This window comes from Schistocerca americana, chromosome 4, assembly GCF_021461395.2.
Source record: "Schistocerca americana isolate TAMUIC-IGC-003095 chromosome 4, iqSchAmer2.1, whole genome shotgun sequence".
Taxonomy (NCBI): domain Eukaryota; kingdom Metazoa; phylum Arthropoda; class Insecta; order Orthoptera; family Acrididae; genus Schistocerca; species Schistocerca americana.
In genome coordinates this window covers 220,070,590-220,091,320 of record NC_060122.1, presented here as the reverse complement: position 1 = coordinate 220,091,320, position 20,731 = coordinate 220,070,590, and the positions used below count along the sequence as shown (strand labels likewise).

General features: G+C 42.3%; 1 protein-coding gene across 1 annotated transcript in view; it reads left to right on the top strand.

Annotated features, from left to right (window-relative positions):
• LOC124613359 (lipase 3-like) overlaps positions 1-19,754 on the top strand; it is a 122,525-nt gene extending 102,771 nt beyond the window's left edge. Inside the window, exons 6-8 of the mRNA XM_047142057.1 lie at positions 3,576-3,660; positions 10,808-10,953; positions 18,460-19,754. Of these exons, the coding sequence (XP_046998013.1) occupies positions 3,576-3,660; positions 10,808-10,953; positions 18,460-18,609 (381 nt within the window). The 3' untranslated portion in view covers positions 18,610-19,754. The remainder of the gene's footprint in view (positions 1-3,575; positions 3,661-10,807; positions 10,954-18,459) is intronic.
• The last annotated feature ends 977 nt before the right edge of the window (positions 19,755-20,731 follow it).

The window sequence follows — 20,731 nt, the reverse complement described above, 5'->3', positions numbered from 1 at the left end:
GTATTTTATATCCTTACAAAATGTAAATTGCACTTATATGTAATAGAGCTTTGTTGATCGCATAACTTCTTCGCTTTTATGCAACCAAAGTAATTACTTTTGATGCACGTACAGTTTACATGCACAAACATAAAAGAATCAATATAGTTATTGTTGATATTTAGTAGTCAACAGAATGTTCTTCGCCATAATCGAAGCAAAGACTTTCTTGTTATTATTGTTAAGTGAACAATTCGTGTTTCTTATAAGCTCGACGAAGTACAGAAACGTTGTTTCATGTGCACGTTTCAGTAGTGCATGCGAGGCCATGTTCAAAAATATAATCCTAAAAACGAATTGTTCTTACTATCTGTTCTGAGCTTACATATACCTCCACATACGTATTTTGCTAGCCATTTCACGCCAACATTAACATGACTGTCCTGTTCCATTCGCGTGTATAGTGAGCGGCAACAGACTGCCGACACTCCTCGTCGTGCGCCTGTATTCCATGTTATCCTCGTAGCTCAAAAGCGAGGAATACGATGGAGCCAATGCAGGTGCTACACAGTCTGTTTAAATTTGCTCTAGAGAGTTAGAAAACCGTCAGTTTTCTTGTATAATTTCCAATTTAAATTAGTTGAGCAATTCTCCATTACACCTCCATCTAAGATCTACTGTCCTGCTGTGACTCTAGCAAAGCGTCTCTGAATTCGTTCGATTGATGCTATCATATCTTCGTGATAAGGATTCCAAACGCAGGATAGCTAATCAACACTTTGTCACATCAGCAATTTGTGCGATAATACGCCATGTTTGAAAACTGAATCGTTTTCAAAAACTTTTCGAAGAAATTTATGTTTCCCATTAGCCTTAGCCTCACCTACAAATTTGTTTTACCAGTTCACGTATCGCATCTTTTGCCAATACTACCCGCAGATGGTTATACGACATGATAATCCGTAGAAGCTTAGCACTAACGTTATAATCGGATTACATCTGGATATTTCTCTTTGTTCAGACATTATCTTGCATTTTTACGCATTTGGAAAGTGTTGCTATACGGAGCAACTAATACGCGTTCTCGGTTATCCAGAGACGATGTTTTCGGTTCCAGTCTCATGTGCGTAGCTGTCTAAACTTCCAGCTCAAGTATTCAAAGCAACTCGAAACATAGTTCCTCTATTTTCAACGCTACACGTCCTACTAACTATCTCAGACGACTGCGAACCAATAACTACTCGTTGTACTATTTAGAAACATTCAGCGTTCCTTGAATCGTATGATTACAGAATTCCCCCTCTTTCGTGGAGATTTAGCAGATATATCAATTGACATCATATGTAGACAAATCCAGAAAACAATAGAAAGATCTAAGACACAATTTGATTTTCTGTATCCCATACATCTTGGTTATTCCCCTTTAGGAGAGCATGTGAACTTGAAGCAATTACAGCTTGATTTCTTTTTCTTTCTTCTCAAAACCTCTTCATTAATTCACCGCGTTTTTCCTTCCTTTCGTCTTCTGTTTCTTTCGCTGAGCCTTTTTCTACTTCCTCGTTTTTTGTTTTGCTTCTGAACTGTTTTCTGTCCTCAGATTCTTCTTCCGAAATTTTCAGTTGTTGCAGGTCTTGTTGTGTTTCTTTATCCAACTGGTCTTTAATTTTCTTGCATTAACGTTGTTCAAAAGCTTGTTAGCAAGTCCGTTTTCATCCATCCTACTTAGGTCTCCGTAAAACTGTAGGCGACTTTTCCTAAATTCTTATGTGATGTTGTGTCCACAGAATTCTTAAGTTAAATCTCGGAGGACAGCACCGTAGATTTTTCTAAGAATTTTGCATTTTTGTTTCTCTGTGTCATGGATTTTTGTCATCACTCTAGTTACTGTGCTTTCTCCTGCATGCGAAGTCTGTTTTAAAACAGCTGTGCTGCAGTCTCGTACTTTAGTATTACAAGATGTTGGTTTTTGTTGTAGCGAATCCTATCAGTTTATACGCCTTTGGCGGTTTGACTGCTATTTTTGTCTTGGGGATGTTATTCAGTCGCGTGGCTTAGATCGTTTCTCCTAAGTACCTGAAGTGAGTGACCTGTCACGTTTTTCCAGACTGTGTTTTCAGTCGGAGATTTCCGGCTGATTTGGTGGTAGGAAATTTGGAGTACGGTTTTACAGGAGATTTGCAGGAGATTCTTATGTAGTTTATCTACTGCTAGTTTGATTTCATCTTTGTTCTTCATTAATATAGCCAGGTATATGCAGAGGTCAAGCATTTCACCGTGACTTTCCCCTTTCGCTTTTCCTATCTGAATACATTTGACAAGTTTTCTCTGTTCTCAAATTTTTCCAGTACCATGTTGAACAAGGCGATAAGCCGTCTCCCTATCAGACTCACGTGTGAATTTCGAATGAGTCTGAGATTTCTCCAATGAATTTCACTGTTTAGGTACCTCCAGATAAGGTTTCCTTGATGTTGACATTGGTCTTTGTTTGGAACTTCTAATTCTTCTAGGCTATTGAACAGCTTTTATCTCTCAGCAGTATCGTAAGCATTTTTGAAATCCACAAACGTGACTAAATTGTTCCGGCATCGTCTGACGTGTAGTATTGTTTCAATGTGCCACATTTGTTCAATACAAGATCTCCCTTTTCTGAACGCCATCTGACACTCACCAGTCTGAGTGTCCACTTGCGGCTCAAGTCGGTTCTTCAAAGCTTTATCAATAATTTTATAAATTACCGGAATAAGTGAGATTCCTCTGTAATTTTTTCGGATGTTCTGTCTCCTTTCTTATATAAATACCACATCGCTTCTGTAGGTAGTGATGTTTCTACAACACAGGCTAAATTATTGCAATTAAGGTGGCCATACGTCCCGGAAATCCGGATTTCTGCCTGACTTTTAAATGGTTTAAATAATATCTCGTCCGGCTAGGTAAACGTCCTAGTATTTTAAAAAGCAATCCCTTTATATAGAACTCAAGGAAACACAATTTAAAGGCCCGCCAGATCTGTTCAAACTACGATTAATAATTATCGATTACAAAAAGTGAGTACCTTTATTTAAAAGCTTTGTGTCAAAGGAGCACTGATCCGACTTGCTTAAAACAGTCCAAGTTTACTTCTCCCGTCCTGTTCACAATGCTAACGTAGAAAGAGTCTTCTCACTAACTGGAGTGAAGACAGAAATAAGTTACATTTGGTTTCAGTTTGGGCTATTCTTGACATCCAATATAATATCGCAATTGTGAGTTGTTATGAATGCTGTACGTTCCATATATTAATATCTTGATTCTGTACAGTCATCACAAAAGTGCAGTTGTTTCTGGAATAACAAAACATAAATTTTAATGTATTGTAAAGCATTTCACATTGAAGCTATTCCAGATATATTTGTGTTACTTATTTCATGGACAGTGCGCTATATTTAATTGCTAAAAAGCGTTTGTCCCTGTTTTGTAGAAGAGAATTGTGGCAAATTGCAGTTCATGTACAACGTGTAAGACTGAAATGTATTCAAAAGGAAACTAAATGGGTTACATGGTTGAATAGTTAAGAAGTTCGTATTATGCTTTACCTAACAATTTCTCTGTTCCTATAGGATCGACTGCCGTCCATACTGACGCACATCTTGTCGGGCACGTCGACACGTACTGTCATCCACTTCGTGCAGAATCACAAGGCCGGTGAGTTATGTACTTGCTAAGCAGAGTTCATACAATAGCTGTCACACCCCTCACCAACGCCCCCCCCCCCCCCCCAAGAAAAAAGAAATGCGCCAACACAATCATGAAGTGATTTCGTGTTGTTACCGATCATCTTCAGCACATAAAATGTTGCACCACTTATTCAAGATACATGTTATCAAACAGAAACAGTTGCTTACTGACTTTTTCGGTGGATTCATACTTTACACCGGCATTTACATAAAAAAAATTTCAAACCACTTGGAAGTGCATAGGGGAGCGTACTTCTCAATGTAGCGTGTATCAGAGTTCCATCCAGTACCATTCGTGTATGGCTCTCAGGAAGACTGAGTGCTTGAACATCTTTGTGTATGCGGTAGCCAACGTTACCTATGCAAGCGAAAAATGTAGTATGTTTATAGATTCCTCACTTAATATGATTTCTGGAACTTTAAAGGTACCTCTTGCTGCGTACTTGGTGTTCATTTCCAAGTGTCTGCCAGTTTAGATTTTTGAGCATTCCGTGGCACTTTCCACGATTCAAACATGTGAGCATTCGCGCTGCCTTTCTTTGTACACGTTCCACATACTGTGTTGGAGCTAGTTGGTATGGCTCGCACATAGTTTAGCAATGCTCGAGGGGCCGTGCGGTCTAGGGCGCCTTGCCACGGTTCGCGCGGCTTCCACAGTCGGAGGTTCGAGTCCTCCCTCGGGCATGAGTATGTGTGTCTTGTCCTTAGAGTAAGTTAGTTTAAGTTAGATTAAGTAGTGTGTAAGCCTAGGGACCGATGACCTCAGCAGTTTGGTCTCGTAGGAACTTGTCACAAATTTCCAATACTCTAGGGTGGCTCGTAATAGAGTTTTGTAAGTAATCTCCTTTGGATACATTTTCCCAATATGTCAAAGAACCGAAGTTTGCCATCCGATTTACTATGATGGAATCTGTTGAATGGTTTCATTTCATATTCCTACAAATTGTTACACCCAAGTGGTAGTATGAATCCACTGGTTCCAATTGCGATACGTTGAGATTTTGATTATAGGATACTACGATTTTGCTTTCTGTTAACTGCACATTTTTTAAATTTCTGATCGTTTAAAGATATCTGTCAATATTTGCACCATTTGGAAATCTCATCAAAATTTAACTTTGTCCTCGTGCAGCTATTTTCACACACTGCCTTATTGCAAATAGCTATGTGATCTGCAGAAAGCATGAGATTACTACTGATAATGTCCGTCGAGTTATTAATATGTAACACAAACATCAAGGATCCCGTAACACTTCGCTGGGACAGGCCTGAAGTTACTCCTACATCTGTCAGCTTCCCATTCAATTACAACATTCTGCATCCTCTTCACCAAGAAATGTCCGCCCCCGGTAGCTGAGTGGTCAGCTTGACAGAATGTCAAACCTGAGAGCCCGGGTTCGATTCCGACTGGATCGGAAATTTTCTCCGCTCAGGGACTGGGTGTTGTGCTGTCCTAATCATCATCATTTCACCCCCATCGACGCGCAAGTTGCCGAAGTGGCATGAAATCGAAAGACTTGCACCCGGCGAACGGTCTACCTAACGGGAGACCCTAGTCACACGACATTTTATTTAACGAGAAATCTTCAGTTCGTAAAGGGAAGCAGAAGTATGAACTGTAAAGAATAATTTGTTTTTTCTTGGAAAGCCATGAAAGAGGAGAAAATTTTTTATATCTAGAGAGAAATCACGAAGGGAACTGAATTTTGGGCTCACTGCTATTCACATACACTGATGAACCACTACATTGACCATTGCCTACCACGACGTCGGATGCCGTAACAGAACGATGTAAGTGGAGCAGACGCATACAGGGGATCACCATAGCGAAGATATGGCTGCAAATGGGGAAATTCCTCGAGATAAGCGACATTAACAAATGCCAGATTATTATTATGCAGAGCCTGTGAATGAGTATCTTGAAAACAGAGAAGCTGGTCGAATGTTCACGTGCTACTGTCGTGAGCATCTTCGTAAAGAGGTAGGGCAGTGAAACTATCACTAGGTGCTAAATGGTTGGACGTCCACGATTCTTCACAGAACGTGGGGTTCGGAGGCTTGTCTGCTCTGTATAGTAGGATAGATAGTGATCTGTGGCATCTCTCCCGAAAGAGCACAATGCTGGTGCACGCACAAGTGTTTCGTAGGACACCGTTCATTGAACATTGTTGAACATGAGCTCCACAGCAGATCACCACTATGTTGGCCCAACGACATCAAATGGTTCAAATGGCTCTGAGCACTATGGGACTCAACTGCTGAGGTCATTAGTCCCCCAGAACTTAGAACTAGTTAAACCTAACTAACCTAAGGACATCACAAACATCCATGCCCGAGGCAGGATTCGAACCTGCGACCTTAGCGGTCTTGCGGTGCCAGACTGCAGCGCCTTTAACCGCACGGCCACTTCGGCCGGCCCCAACGACATCGTCAATTACGATTGCTGTGGGCACGGGACCATCGGGATGCGCCGTCGATCAATGGAAACGTATTGGCTCTTCAGGTGAATCACATTTTTGCTACACTGCATGTATGGTTGTCTGCACAAACCGCCGTCATAGAGGTGAACGGCGGCTCGAAACGTGCAGCGCGCCAGTGACGTAGGCTAGTGGAAGCACTATTACGCTGTAGTAGACATTCTCTTGCACTTCCGTGGGATCTGTGATTATAGTCGAAGACACGCTGACAGCTGCGAATCACCTGCATCCATTTATGCCTGATGGCTTCCCCGACGGTTATGCCATCTTTCAGCAGTATAACTGCCCGTGTCTCGGAGCCAGAACCGTGCTGTAGTGGTTTGAGGCGCATTACAGTGAACTCAGGTTGATGTCTCGGCGACGAAATTCGCCTGATGTAAATCGTATGGAACCCATCTGGGTCGCTATCGGGTGCCATCACTGCGTACCCAAATCAGCAACCCGTTACTTACGCGAATTACATGACCTATGCTTAGACATTTAATGCCACATACATCCACAAACCTAGAAACATACACTCAGATCCCCGATACGCAAAGCCAGTGATGTATTTCGCTCCAAAGACGGACAAACAAGCTTTCAAGTAGGTGGTCGTAATGTTTTGGCTCATCAGTGTATATGTCTGAGCGACCCTCCACTTAACATTCGTCACACGGAACTGGTACTTTTTGCAGATAATACTAGTGTTACAATAAATCCCTTTGGAGAAAAAGCAACAGAACAGACAGTTAACTATGTTTTTAAAGAACTATTAAGTAGCTCCCTGAAAAACGACTATCCCTTAATTTTGAGAACACACACTAGATTCAGTTCTGGACAACCCAGATAGTTATGCCAACAGTTGATGTAGCATATGAGCAGGAATCAATAAACTGGGTACAACGCTCCTACCGTTTGTGTGTACATATTGATGAAAACTTGAAATGAAAGACAAATATTTTTGAGCTGATGAAACAATTAGATCAGCTACTTTTCTCTTCGTATAATTACTAGTCTTGGAAACAAACGAATCTACCCTCCTCAGATTTTTCACTTATGGAATAATTTTGTTGGGTACCTTATCACTTACGAGGAAAGTATTGTTTACACAAAAGTGAGCAGTGAGAGTAATATGTGGTGTTCAAAAAAAGATGGTTCAAATCACTCTGAGCATTATGGGCTTAACTGCTGAGGTCATCAGTCCCCTAGAACTTAGAACTACTTAAACCTAACTAACCTAAGGACATCACACACATTCACGCCCGAGGCAGGATTCGAACCTGCGACCGTAGCGGTCGCGCGGTTCCAGACTGTAGCGCATAGAACCGCTCGGCCACTTCGGCCGGCAATATGTGGTGTTCATCCACCATCTTCATGCAGGTATCTCTTCAAGGAATTAGGCGTTTTAACTGCACCATCACAGCACCAACATTCGGTAATGAAATTCATCATAAATAATCCATCACAATTTGAGAAAAATAGTGAGGTCCATGCCTACAATATTAGAGAAAAAAATGACCGTTACTACCTTTGTCCAATGCCATAAAATATGTGAGAGATAGCGAAGCAAGTTTTAAATCTAGCCTAAAATCATTTCTTCTCGACAGTCCTTCTATTTCATGGACGAATTTTCATTTACAGACTGGTACTAGGTATGAAACATCCTAGTTTTGAAGTGCAGTTGCATGGCTAGGACTAAAAAAATATGTTCATTAATGTTAAAACTAATCACGTACGCCGGCCGAGGTGGCCGAGCAGTTTTAGGCGCTACAGCCTGGAACCGCAAGAGCGCTACGGTCGCAGGTTCGAATCCTGCCTCGGGCATGGATGTGTGTGATGTCCTTAGGTTAGTTAGGTTTAAGTAGTTCTAAGTTCTAGGGGACTGATGACCTCAGCAGTTAAGTCCCGTAATGCTCAGAGCCATTTGAACCATTTTTGAACTACATGTTTTCGTTTTTGATGTGTGAAGTTTTACATTTCTGAACATTTACAGTAAATTCGCAATCCTCACATCACTTTGAAATCTTATCAAGCTCAAACTGAATATTTGTGCGGCATTTTTCAGACACTACTTCGTTTGAGATAACCGCATCATTTGTGAAAAGACATCACGAATTTGACCTCGTGTTAGTCCTGTGATTTGTGTGTGGCACTTATCAATTATTTCCATAAAAGAAACACTCGAGTAATCTATGGAACATGTAACTAACTACAATATTCAATATTCTCTGTACTACAACTTAAAGTAGAAGCTACAAAACAGTAAAAGAACCTGATTCTCAGTCCTATTATCAGTCTGAGTGGGCTTGTAGATTGTGGTGGCAACTTTTTATTGCTGTGTTTCAGCATACGTTTTCCAGGTGCGCTCTTTTGTTGATTAATAGGCTTTCCGACATCTACCACTGGGTGTCATCGTCGATCTTTGTTAGAACCAGTTCGCATACTAACCTATCTCCACAGAGTTAGTTGTAGGCATCGAAGCCAAGTCCTAATTGCGCTGTTCCCTAGGAGGATGGTGCCCAACTGTATCAATTCTGACTGTCTAAATTGACGGAATTTACTACTTCCCCTGGAAATTGTATTGCCTGTCACTCCCCATAGAATCGTTTATTTACACTAAAAATGTAAACAGTTTCATGGTGAAACTACAATGTCTGACAAAAACGCCAAGCACCCTGAATGGGAGGAGAAAATGAAATGAAACGGATTGAGAGGGTATGTGACATTATTCCATTGATAACGAAATCGAATCCGATTTTCAAAGAACTTGGCAGTATGGGACCACTAATTGCTATTACGTTGCAGTCCCTCTGCCCCACTGTATCCTCTCCTTAGAGAAGCTGGCCCTCAAATATTGCCACTAATCATCGATGTTATGCACACTGGCACTGATACGGAGTTGACGTCCGAAGTGGCCCACGCATGTTCCGTCGGCGACAAAAGTGGGAGTCTTGCTGGCCACGGGAATACCCCATCATCATTCAGACAATACATAGAGACGCGTGCCATGTGTGAATGAGCACTGTCCTGTTGAAATACGGCACCACGATACTTTCACATGAGGGGCAACGCATGAGGACCTGCGATGTACGTGACATACCGTTTTGTCGTCAGAGTTTCTTCAATCACTGCCAGCCGCGGCCTGAAGATAAAACACCTGGTTCGTGAATGTTTCTTCATTTTTCTTAAGTATTGCTTCCATTATCAACAGCAATGTCAGTACTGCCTCTCTGGTGCCTTTATCTTTCCTAAACCCAAACTGATCATCATCTAACATAACCTCATTTTTCCTTTCAGGTCTTCTCTATATTATTCTTGTCGGTGTCTTGGATGCACGAGCTCTTAAACTGATTGTGCAAAAATTCTCGCACGTGTCAGCCTTGCCATTTCCCCGGGTGATTTTAGAAATTGCGATGGAATGTTACCTATCCCTTCTGCCTTATTTGATAGTAAGTCTTCCAACGCTCTTTTAAATTCTGATTCTATTACTGGATCCCCTAGTTCTTTTATACCGACTGCTGTTTCTTCTCTGTCACGCCATCAGGTATGTTCTAGACGCTTCAGGCTGGAACCATGCGACCACTACGGTCGCAGATTCGAATCCTGCCTCGGGCATGGATGTGTGTGATGTCCTTAGGTTAGTTAGGTTTAAGTAGCTGTAAGTTCTAGGGGACGGATGACCTCAGAAGTTAAGTCCCATAGTGCTCAGAGCCATTTGAACCATCTTTCCTTTCCACCCCTATGGGCAAAGGAGGATCAGGCACCTCCTCCAAACTTCATCCTTTATAACTGGGGCACATGAGAAGGTAGGGTCTCTCTGCAGCAGGGCAGTATAGGGAGAGAGTTAGTCTGTATCTCTGTGTTTGTAAGACACTCGAAGGTAGCTGTAGTTTAGGGGTAGAAACTCTGATTAGTAATCAAAACGTCCTCGTACGGGGTTCAAACCACGCCATCTCTTAAATTCTGAAAGAAATCATCAGCAATGGAGGCCGAAGACTTCCGGCATAAGGAGGCGTCGTTTGGCAGTTACCGGCATGATGTGAGCGCCGGCCGCTGTGGACGAGCGGTTCTAGGCGGTTCAGTCAGGAACCGCGCTGCTGCTACGGTCGCAGGTTCGAATCCTGCCTCGGACACGGATGTGTGTGATGTCCTTAGGTTATTTAGGTTTAAGTAGTTCTAAGTTCTAGGGGACTGATGATCTCAGAAAAGTCCCATAGTGCTCAGAGCCATTTGAACCATTTCGTCAGACAAGTCTTTCCCTCACAGAGGTCTAATTTTTTCTCTTCCCAGCTACCCGCTCTCTCCTCTGCATTTAACAGCGGAGTTTACATTGCAGTCTTAACGTTACCATCCTTGCTTTTCGTTTCACAGAAGGTCGTTTTTACTTTTCTATGTGCTTAGCAGGCCTTCCGACAATTACTTCTTTCTCGATTTCTTCACATTTTTCTTGCAGCCATTTCGCCTTAACTTCCCAGCACTTCCTATCTATTTTATTCCGAAGCTTCTACTTGCACATTAATTTGTTGATTTCCTTTAATGTTTGCTCAATGTACAGGCTGAATACAACCCTGTTCCACTCCCTTCACCTACTTGTGCCCCCCTTCTATGTGCTTCGGCTCTGGTTTATGCAGAAGCTGCAGTCAGCCTTTCGCTTTGCAGACGAATTCCGCGCGTTCGACCACGGGCCAGAGGCCAACGTGCGCTTCTACAACCAGAGCACGCCGCCCCGCTTCGACCTACGCCACTACGACTCCATGCCCGTAGCCGTCTTTTACGCCGACAACGACTACGCTCTCACCGTCAAGGTCAGTCTGCACACCGAACTTCTCCCTGCTGCACACTTTAGAGACAACAGCAACTCACACGGCAGATCGGTTTTTGTAGACCCTGAAGCACATTGCCATTTAACACAAGATTACAAAACCCCAGCTGGTTGAAATCTGGTTGATAGGTACTAAAAGAGCGCACAGGATAACGTTACTATTGTGGATGGGGCCGTAAACACTTACTGTGAGCTGCACAATCAAACACACAACTTTATTTTACCAAGAACCACTTATTTACACATTGCTTTAATAGATCACAACTAGTCAATACAGCTGAAGGCCTAGTTAAAGAAAACTTGAGATGTTTTCTGGGCTGACGGCCCAAAACGACACCAAAGACAAGAATGGCTGAAGGACTGGCTTAGAAATCAAAAGCAATTAAAAATAGAAGGTAAAAATTAAAAAAAAAACATGCAACTGAAAACAATTAGTGGCTGAAGGGCTACACCACACGTCTGATGGCTCTGAGCACTATGGGACTTAACTTCTGTCATCAGTCCCCTAGAACTTAGAACTACTTAAACCTAACTAACCTAAGGACATCACACACATCCATGCCCGAGGCAGGATTCGAACCTGCGACCGTAGCGGTAGCGCGGTTCCAGACTGTAGCACCTAGAACCGCTTGGCCACCACGGCCGGCCCACACGTCTGAAGGGCAACTATAATTGAAATACATTAATAAACAATTTTTCTAACCAAGAAATTTCTTTTTAACTTACAACACAACAGCCAAAAGCCTAATTAAAGAAATATTAACTTATTGCACGGCTGAAGGCCACAAACAAATTTGAAACAACGGCAGAAGGCGTGAACAACAAGTCAGACAAACAATTTAAAATGAATCCCTTCCTTCTTGTTAAAAGTTTTCCTTTAAAGAATACAAACAGCTGAAGGCCTTATTAAAAGAAGTTCACGTAAATCCTCGGCTGAAGCCACACATAACACAGCGAACAACCAACAGCTTAGGGCCTGGATTACAAATAATTTCAGATAGAAAAAAATTTTAAAGAAATTTTTTTAAGAATAAATTCAGTCTTCAAAATTTTAATTTAACATCACTGAAGGCCTTTACGTAAAATTTAAAAGGAACTGAATTAATACACAGCCGAAGACCTCGCACAATACTTCAAACTAAAATGAAAATCACAATGTAAATCCAACAGATCAAGTGGTGCTCAGAAGTGTTCCAAGGTTCGGCCTGAGAAGGTACCGCAAAGGTAAGGTGAGGTGAGACAGGCAGACAAGAGCTGAAGTTAAGTAATCGGATGGCAACCCAAACTAGGGACGGCCCAAGGACCGACCAACAGTTTAACTAATTCCCTTCTGTCCGACCAACGGCACACAAACGGGGATACGAACAGCATTACGTTTTCAGAAATTGGCGTCTAAAAACAGCAAAGGTAACAATAACCACTCTAAGCAAAATATGAACCAAAGAACTTAAAAGGCTGTCGAACTACACGCTGTGCCGGATAGCATCAACACGATGAGGAAAGGCACACTGCCGGAAAACTATGCTAACAACCAGGGCATGTAACTGGGGCGTTAACGGCCACAGGGCAGAAAATACCGCTGGTGCACTTCACTGGCAAGTAACAGTCAATTTAACAATTAATCGCATTATAGGAAGACGACAGCAAGATTTCACCAACTCCAAAACATCATACGTTGCTGCTAGCCCAAAAAGCCTAGGGAGCAACTACACGCAAATGATGCAGAGATGTCACAACAGTTGAGGTTTCAGAACACGTTAACTGATCACTCAGCTTCAGCATCCAGGTTTGGTGGGCAACGAACTTCGTCGCTCTCGCAGCTAGCGCCTCATGATCCGAGAGCGCGTGCACGCTGCCAGCAGTCCCAACCTGGCTTCGCGGCGCGCAGACTTCCTCGCTGCTCCATCCCAATTGACTGACCACCACACAAACCACCACCACTCAGATAGGACGACAGTACTAGTATCGATAAACGCTGCTACTGCCACTCAAGGAGGGAAACCAGCAACTTCGTTATGCCAGTAAGTAAGGAAGAAACAAGACGCCACTCGATGTGGCAAAATGCCAAAGAACAAACGGCATGAAAGCGAGCCGCACACGGCTCACTGGTACTAATTCGAAGTTCTCTCCAGCTGGGCATTGTTTGTTTAGGGTGTGAAACCGGAAATTTTGTACTTATTTTTTATGTGACGCACCACTGGGGACATTATAGTTGTCATTAACTAGCGCATAAATCAGACGTTATGACTTCCTTCGAATAAAATATGAAGTAGTAAAATTTACGATGGTTTAGTAACAACATAACATTTGGTGCATTAAGCGCTCAAGTGTTAATGCTGTAGTTGTACTCATCTGTGTTTCATTTATGGATCAAAAAGTGAGAAAGGAAAAAAGTAGTCCCTCCTCTAGAAAAGAGAAGTGTAAAATTTCATGGTCCACTCCAGGGGCTAGTATAATCCGGAATTCTTTGAAGTGCAAGACAGCGGAACATATAGTCACACTGTTACGAATTTTTAAACCTATTTGGGAGGGTTGCACAATAACTTCTCAAAATGATTGGAGAGACAAAAACCATCTTTATTCAGCTCTAGGCTACTAAAAACAGTAGCAACGACTAATTTGAAAGTGGTCTTGGAAGGTTTCTTGCACACTTCACGCAAACAACCCAAGAATACAGCTTTTATATAACATTTTATTCAACTTTAGTTGTACCACTTAAAATTAAGAAATAGAAGGCATGAAATTAATCCAATAAATCCGTTAGCGTGATCCGATGTGAAGTTTTGGAAACAAACAATGCAAACAATGAATTGTAGATTGCATCTAAGCTGTATAGATGGCCTTTTAAAGTTTATTTCTCTTTTCTTCACTTCCAAGAGTATTAATTATCGGATTTTATTTTGTATCTTTGTCGATCTAACTCACTTTCAGTGATACATGAATCGAAGTATTTTTTGTGAATGTCCTCTACCTTTTCTTGTTGGATGCCTTTGGTTTAATCGTATGAGGATGCAATATCAGATCATTAACTCAAAAATGGTGGAAATCACTTCCATAAGAATAACGTAAAGATGTACTTAGCATACGTTAATGAAACATCTTTATCTTTTAGAAATCAAATTAATTTACTTCCGAAATACACCGATGAGCCAAAATACTACCACAACACTGAAAGCCGCCAGGTAGTATAGCGAACACGTGGCATGGTAAGAAAAGATTGGAACAGAGCAGAGATGAATGGGGAATTATTCTGCTGATGATACGGATCTCAGACGGGAAAATCCACTGACAAACACGACTTTGACAAAGGTCAAATTTTATGGCCAAACGTCTTGCAGCAATCATCTCGGAAAAGGTGAAGCTGGCCAACTATTTGCGTGAGCGGAAAATGGTCGAAGGAGGGTGAAACCACGAGTTGGCCACAAGTTGTTGGACGTCCGCCCGTCATAACGCAACGTTGAGGTTGTTGGCTTTCCCACTCTGTAAATGAGGATAGGCGGCGAGATGCAGGAAATCTTGCAATGCTGGAATAGGCACAAGTGTTTCTACCTCTACATCTACATCTACATGGATTCTCTGCAAATCACATTTAAATGCCTGGCAGATTATCTATTATTCCAATCGCGTATAGCGCTCGGAAAGAACGAACGCCTATATCTTTCCGTAAGAGCTCTGATTTCCCTTATTTTATCGTGGTGATCGTTTCTCCCTATGTAGGTCGGTGTCAACAAAATATTTTCGCATTCGGAGGAGAAAGTTGGTGATTGGAATTTCGTGAGAAGATTCCGTCGCAACGAGAAACGCCTTTCTTTTAATGATGTCCAGCCCAAATCCTGTATCATTTCTGTGACACTCTCTCCCATATTTCGCGATAATACAAAACGTGCTGCCTTTCTTTGAACTTTTTCGATATACTCCGTCAGTCCTATCTGGTAAGGATCCCACACCGCGCAGCAGTATTCTAAAAGAGGACGAGCAAGCGTAGTGTAGGCACTCTCCTTAGTAGATCTGTTACATTACCTAAGTGTCCAGCGAATAAAACGCACTCTTTGGTTAGCCTTCCCCAAGCATTTTCTATGTGTTCCTTCCAGTTTAAGTCGTTCGTAATTGTAATACCTAGGTATGTAGCTGAATTTACGTCTTTTAAATTAGACTGATTTATCGTGCAACCGAAGTTTAACGAATTCCTCATATGCATGTGCATGTCAATGGCCAATTTTCGCACCATGCACATATCTTTTCTGAATCGTTTTGAAATTTGTTTTGAGCTTCTGATGACTTTATTAGTCGATAAACGACAGCGTCATCTGCAAACAACCTAACACGGCTGCTCAGATTGTCTTCCAAATCGTTTATATAGATAAGTATCAGCAAAGGGCCTATGAAACTACCTTGAGGAACGCCAGAAATCACTTCTGTTTTAGTCGATGACTTTCCGTCAATTACTACGAACTGTGACCTCTCTGACAGGAAATCACAAATCCGGTCACACAACTGAGACGATATTCCATAAGCACTCAATTTCACTACAAGCCGCTTGTGTGGTACAGTGTCAAAAGCCTTCCTGAAATCCAGAAATACGAAATCGACCTGAAATCCCGTGTCAATAGCGCTCAATACTTCATGTGAATAAAGAGCTAGTTGTGTTTCAAAGGAACGATGTTTTCGAAACCCATGTTTACTGTGTGTCAATAGACAGTTTTCTTCGAGATAATACATAATGTTCGATCACAACATATGTTCTAAAATCCTGCTGCATATCGACGTTAACGATATGGGCCTGTAATTTAGTGGATTACTCCTGCTATCTTTCTTGAATATTGGTGTGACCTCTGCAATTTTCCAGTCTTTGGGTTCGTCGAGCGAACGGTTGTATATGATTGTTAAAGATGGAGCTAATGCATCAGCATACTCCGAAAGGAACCTAACTGGTATACAGTCTGGACCAGATGACTTGCTTTTATTAAGTGATTTAAGTTGTTTCACTACTCCAAGGATATTTACTTCGACGTTCTACGTTACTCATGTTGGCAGCTGTTCTCAATTCGAATTCTGGAATGTTTACTTCGTCTTCTTTTGTGAAGGCATTTCGGAAGGCTGTGTTTAGTAACTCTGCTTTGGCAGCACTGTCTTCGATAGTATCTCCAGAGCTATCGCGTAGAGAAGGCATTGATATTTTCTTGCCGCTAACATACTTCACATACGACCAGAATCTCTTTGGTTTTTCTGCCACGTTTAGAGACAAAGTTACGTTGTGGAAACTGTTATAAGCATCGGAGCACACCGTCCAGTGCACATTGTTGAACATATGGCTTCACAATCGGCGACCCTAAATCTTCCGTGCTGACTTAAACATCGACAATTACGATTGCAGTGGGCTCTGAAGCACCAAGACTGGACCGTAGATCAACGGAAACGTGATGCGTGGTCGGCTGAACCACGTTTATTTATTACGCTAGGTCAACAGTAAAGTCCCAACACACCGTCATACGGGCGAATGGCTACTCGAAACATGTATGTACCAGAAGTACCATCCGCCACCCACTGTCAATTAGCTTGCGGAGTATTGATGTAAACGTAAAATCAATAATCTTCAACAATTGGAAAATCACATTTTGCATCTGTGAAACAAATAACGCCAGCTATGTTAGCAAGGATGTTTCCAGATATACAGGAGCGATGGAACTTGCAGGGTCATCTCACTCAAATGCACTAAATATGTATTTAAAATATACACTACTGGCCATTAAAATTACTACATCAAGAAGAAATGCAGATGATAAACGGGTATTCATTGGACAAATATATTATACTAGAGCTGACATGTGATTACATTTTCAGACAATTTGGGTGCGTAGATTCTGAGAAATCAGTACCCAGAACAACCACCTCTGGCCGTAATAACGGCCTTGATACGCCTGGGCATTGAGTCACACAGAGCTTGGATGGCGTGTACAGGCGCAGTTGCCCATGCAGCTTTAACACGATACCACAGTTCATCAAGAGTAGTGACTGGCGTATTGTGATGAGCCAGTTGCTCGGCGACCATTGACCAGACGTTTACAATTGGTGAGAGATGTGGAAAATGTGCTGACCAGTACAGCAGTCGAACATTTTCTGTATCCAGAAAGGCCCGTACAGGATCTGCAACATGCGGTCGAGCATTATCCTGCTGAAATGTAGGGTTTCGCAGAGATCGAATGAAGGGTAGAGCCACGGGTCGTAACACATCTGAAATGTAACGTCCACTGTTCAAAGTGCCGTCAATGTGAACAAGAGGTGACCGAGACGTGTAACCAATGGCACCCCATACCATCACGCCAGGTGATACGCCAGTATGGCGATGACGAATATACGCTTCCAATTTGCGTTCGCCGCGATGTCGCCAAACACGGATGCGACCATCAGGATCTGTAAACAGAAGCTGGATTCATCCGAAAAAATGACGTTTTGCCATTCGTGCACCCAGGTTCGTCGTTGAGTACACCATCGCAGGCGGTCCTGTCTGTGATGCAGCGTCAAGGGTAACCATGGCGAGTGCACCATCGCAGGCGCTCCTGTCTGTGATGCAGCGTCAAGGGTAACCACAGCCATGGTCTCCGAGCTGATAGTCCACGCTGCTGCAAACGTCGAACTGTTCGTGTAGATGGTTGTTGTTCTGCAAACATCCCCATCCGTTCACTCAGGGATCGAGACGTGGCTGCACGATCCGTTACAGCCATGCGGATAAGATGCCTGTCATCTCGACTGCTAGTGATACGAGGCCGTTGGGATCCAGTACGGCGTTCCGTATTACCCTCCTGAACCCACCGATTCCACATTCTACTAACAGTCATTGGATCTCGACCAACGCCAGCAGCAATGTCGCGATACGATAAATTGCATTCGCGATAGGCTACAAACCGACGTTTATCAAAGTCGGGAACGTGATGGTACGCATTTCTCCTCCTTACACGAGGCGTCACAACAATGTTTCACCAGGCAACGCCGGTCAACTGCTGTTTGTGTATGAGAAATCGGTTGGAAGCTCTCCTCATGTCAGCACATTGTAGGTGCCAACCTTGTGTGAATGCTCTGAAAAGCTAATCCTTTGCATATCACAGCATCTTCTTCGTGTCGGTTAAATTTCACGTCTGTAGCAGGTCATCTTCGTGGTGTAGCAATTTTTATGGCCAGTAGTGTATCAATGTATGTTCATGTTGTTTGTAGTCCATAAAAATGTGGTTAGTTGGAAAATAATTCGTGACTTTATAAACACCCTATAGTTCTTGACACATGATGTCTTCGAGTTCATCGGATGAGCAATGTAAAAGATGTCAGTTTTAGAATTACTCCTTCTAGGATAAACTTCTATGGATGTTCATGCCCACAAACGTGAGAAGAATTCAGTGAGCGGTACAGTAGACGTTTCTTGGTGTGTCTCTGGACGTTAAGTGATCAGGTCTTTGTTGGTAGTGTAAAATGCTCACTCCTGTGTGCTTGTCTGCAGGAGGTGCAGCGCTTCTACGAGCTGCTGCCGCGGCGCATCGGGATGTTCCGCGTGCCTTACGACAACTTCACCCACATCGACTTCCTCATCGCGAGGGACCAGCGCAGGCTCCTCAACGACCGTGTCGTCGACATACTGAAGCGTTACTGACACGACTGCTGGTCAGTACCGGCCTCGCTGGATCACTTCGTCGTTTCGTTGCCAACAGCCGTCTAGTTATGGAAGTATACCAATGAATTCATTCCATCTGTATGCAGCCGTCGTATACGCTCCTTTGTCGCACAACATCGTACAGTTAACGTCCATACTACCACAGTCATAAAGCTTTTACAGTCATAAAGCTTTTATCACCACATCGGAAACATAAAAAAACATGAAACATTTGATTTATTTATTTGTAGGTACGTGTCCATGTCGTTGTACGGACTGAAATCCTAGCGTCAGAATAGCATGCCTGAGAAGAATGCATTGACTAGTTCCACCAGGATTGGCCTGACATAGCTGAAACATTTCCCCTGCTGCCTATAACGAACTATACCATTGTAAATGAAATGTGTTCGCAGTTGCGAATATGGACAACCATCAGCTTTATAATGGAATGACAACAATGGAAATTTGTGCTGGACGGGGACTCGAACCCGTATTTCTCACTTATCCCGAGTGGCCACCTTACCATAAGGCTATCCGAATACGATTCACGACCGGTCTCAAACTTTCTCATGTCGTCAGTCGTGTATATACAGCCTGCACTAGAACATCCATTATGTTTATTCCAGTACAGGGGACACATTTCAGTTGAAAGAAATCCGGATTCGACACATATTTTGATTATCGTCATTCCATTACACAGCTGATGGTTGTCCACATTCGCAACTGCAGATATATTTCATGTATTTCATAACGGCTGTAATCGTCACAGTGCGTGTTCCTTCAGACACGCATGCATGTCCGAAGGAATATAGTATTGTACTTCTGACAACACAGTCACTGGAAAATCGTACACCATTATAGTCCACGTTAGCAGTGGGCTGTATCATTAAGTTTTACGTCTTCTGGCGTCACGCTGCCCTTCTGTGACGCGGGGTTTTTGATGTGTACCAGGACTGCAGACATGTATCTACAAGCAAACAAAAATTAATAAAGTAATTTAATTTTTCAAGGTGACAGTTAAAACTTTAAACTCACCTCGTACAAGTATTATACGAGCACTTTTTCTTAATATGAGTGGACTCTGGAAAGTGAATTACACACTATTATGGCAAGTAATTATTACTGAATGGTGCATTATACTTCAAAATGACACATACACACACACACACACACACACACACACACACACACACACACACACACACACACATATATATATATATATATATATATATATATATATATATATATATATATATATATGTCATGGTCACCAAGTCTCTGTAAATGACTATCAATCTCGTTCAGTTCCTCAACGATACAAGTATGACAAAACGGAAATCACATGGTGCAAGATCTGGACTTCCCAATCACCACCACTCACATCTGTGCAGCCTTGGTCAAGTTGTTGGCACCATTTCACTACTGCTGGACACAACAATGCATTTTGTCCATATATCGCCAGAATTTCATTCTGAATCTATATGCAATTTAAACATTTTGTTCACATAGTTTATCTTTGGAGTATGATTCTTGTTGCCGCACCATTCAAATCGCACACTGTGATGGACCTGTTATCCACACCTCAGTAGAACTGCGTCTGCAGGAAACTGGGAACATGTACTCTCTTCTGACATTATAGTCCACGTTAGCAGTGGGCTGTATCGTTAAGTTTTACGTCTTCTGGCGTCACGCTGCCCTTCTGTGACGTGGGGTTTTTGATGTGTACCAGGACTGCACACATGTATCTACAAGCAAACAAAAAATTAATAAAGTAATTTTAATTTTTCAAGGTGACAGTTAAAACTTTAAACTCACCTCGTACAAGTGCATTGGTCTTAGAGCAGGATGGCATGTGTAAGTTACTTTCTGACATCCCTACGTACAGCCACTCCCTACTTCTGAATCAGGGAAGTACTTTATGGAGTCTCAGTTCACTAGTGTTTTTGTTGGCTGACACGTCAACCTTAGCAGTCAAAGAATATTATATGCACCAGAACTCGACCAGTAGCAGCGACCAATGATTAGTGAATGGTGTATTTCATTTTTTCGTGCTGTACTTTGCAAAATGAATATTGAGGAAATAGTTATACATGCGACAAGGGCGATGCTTACATCTCTT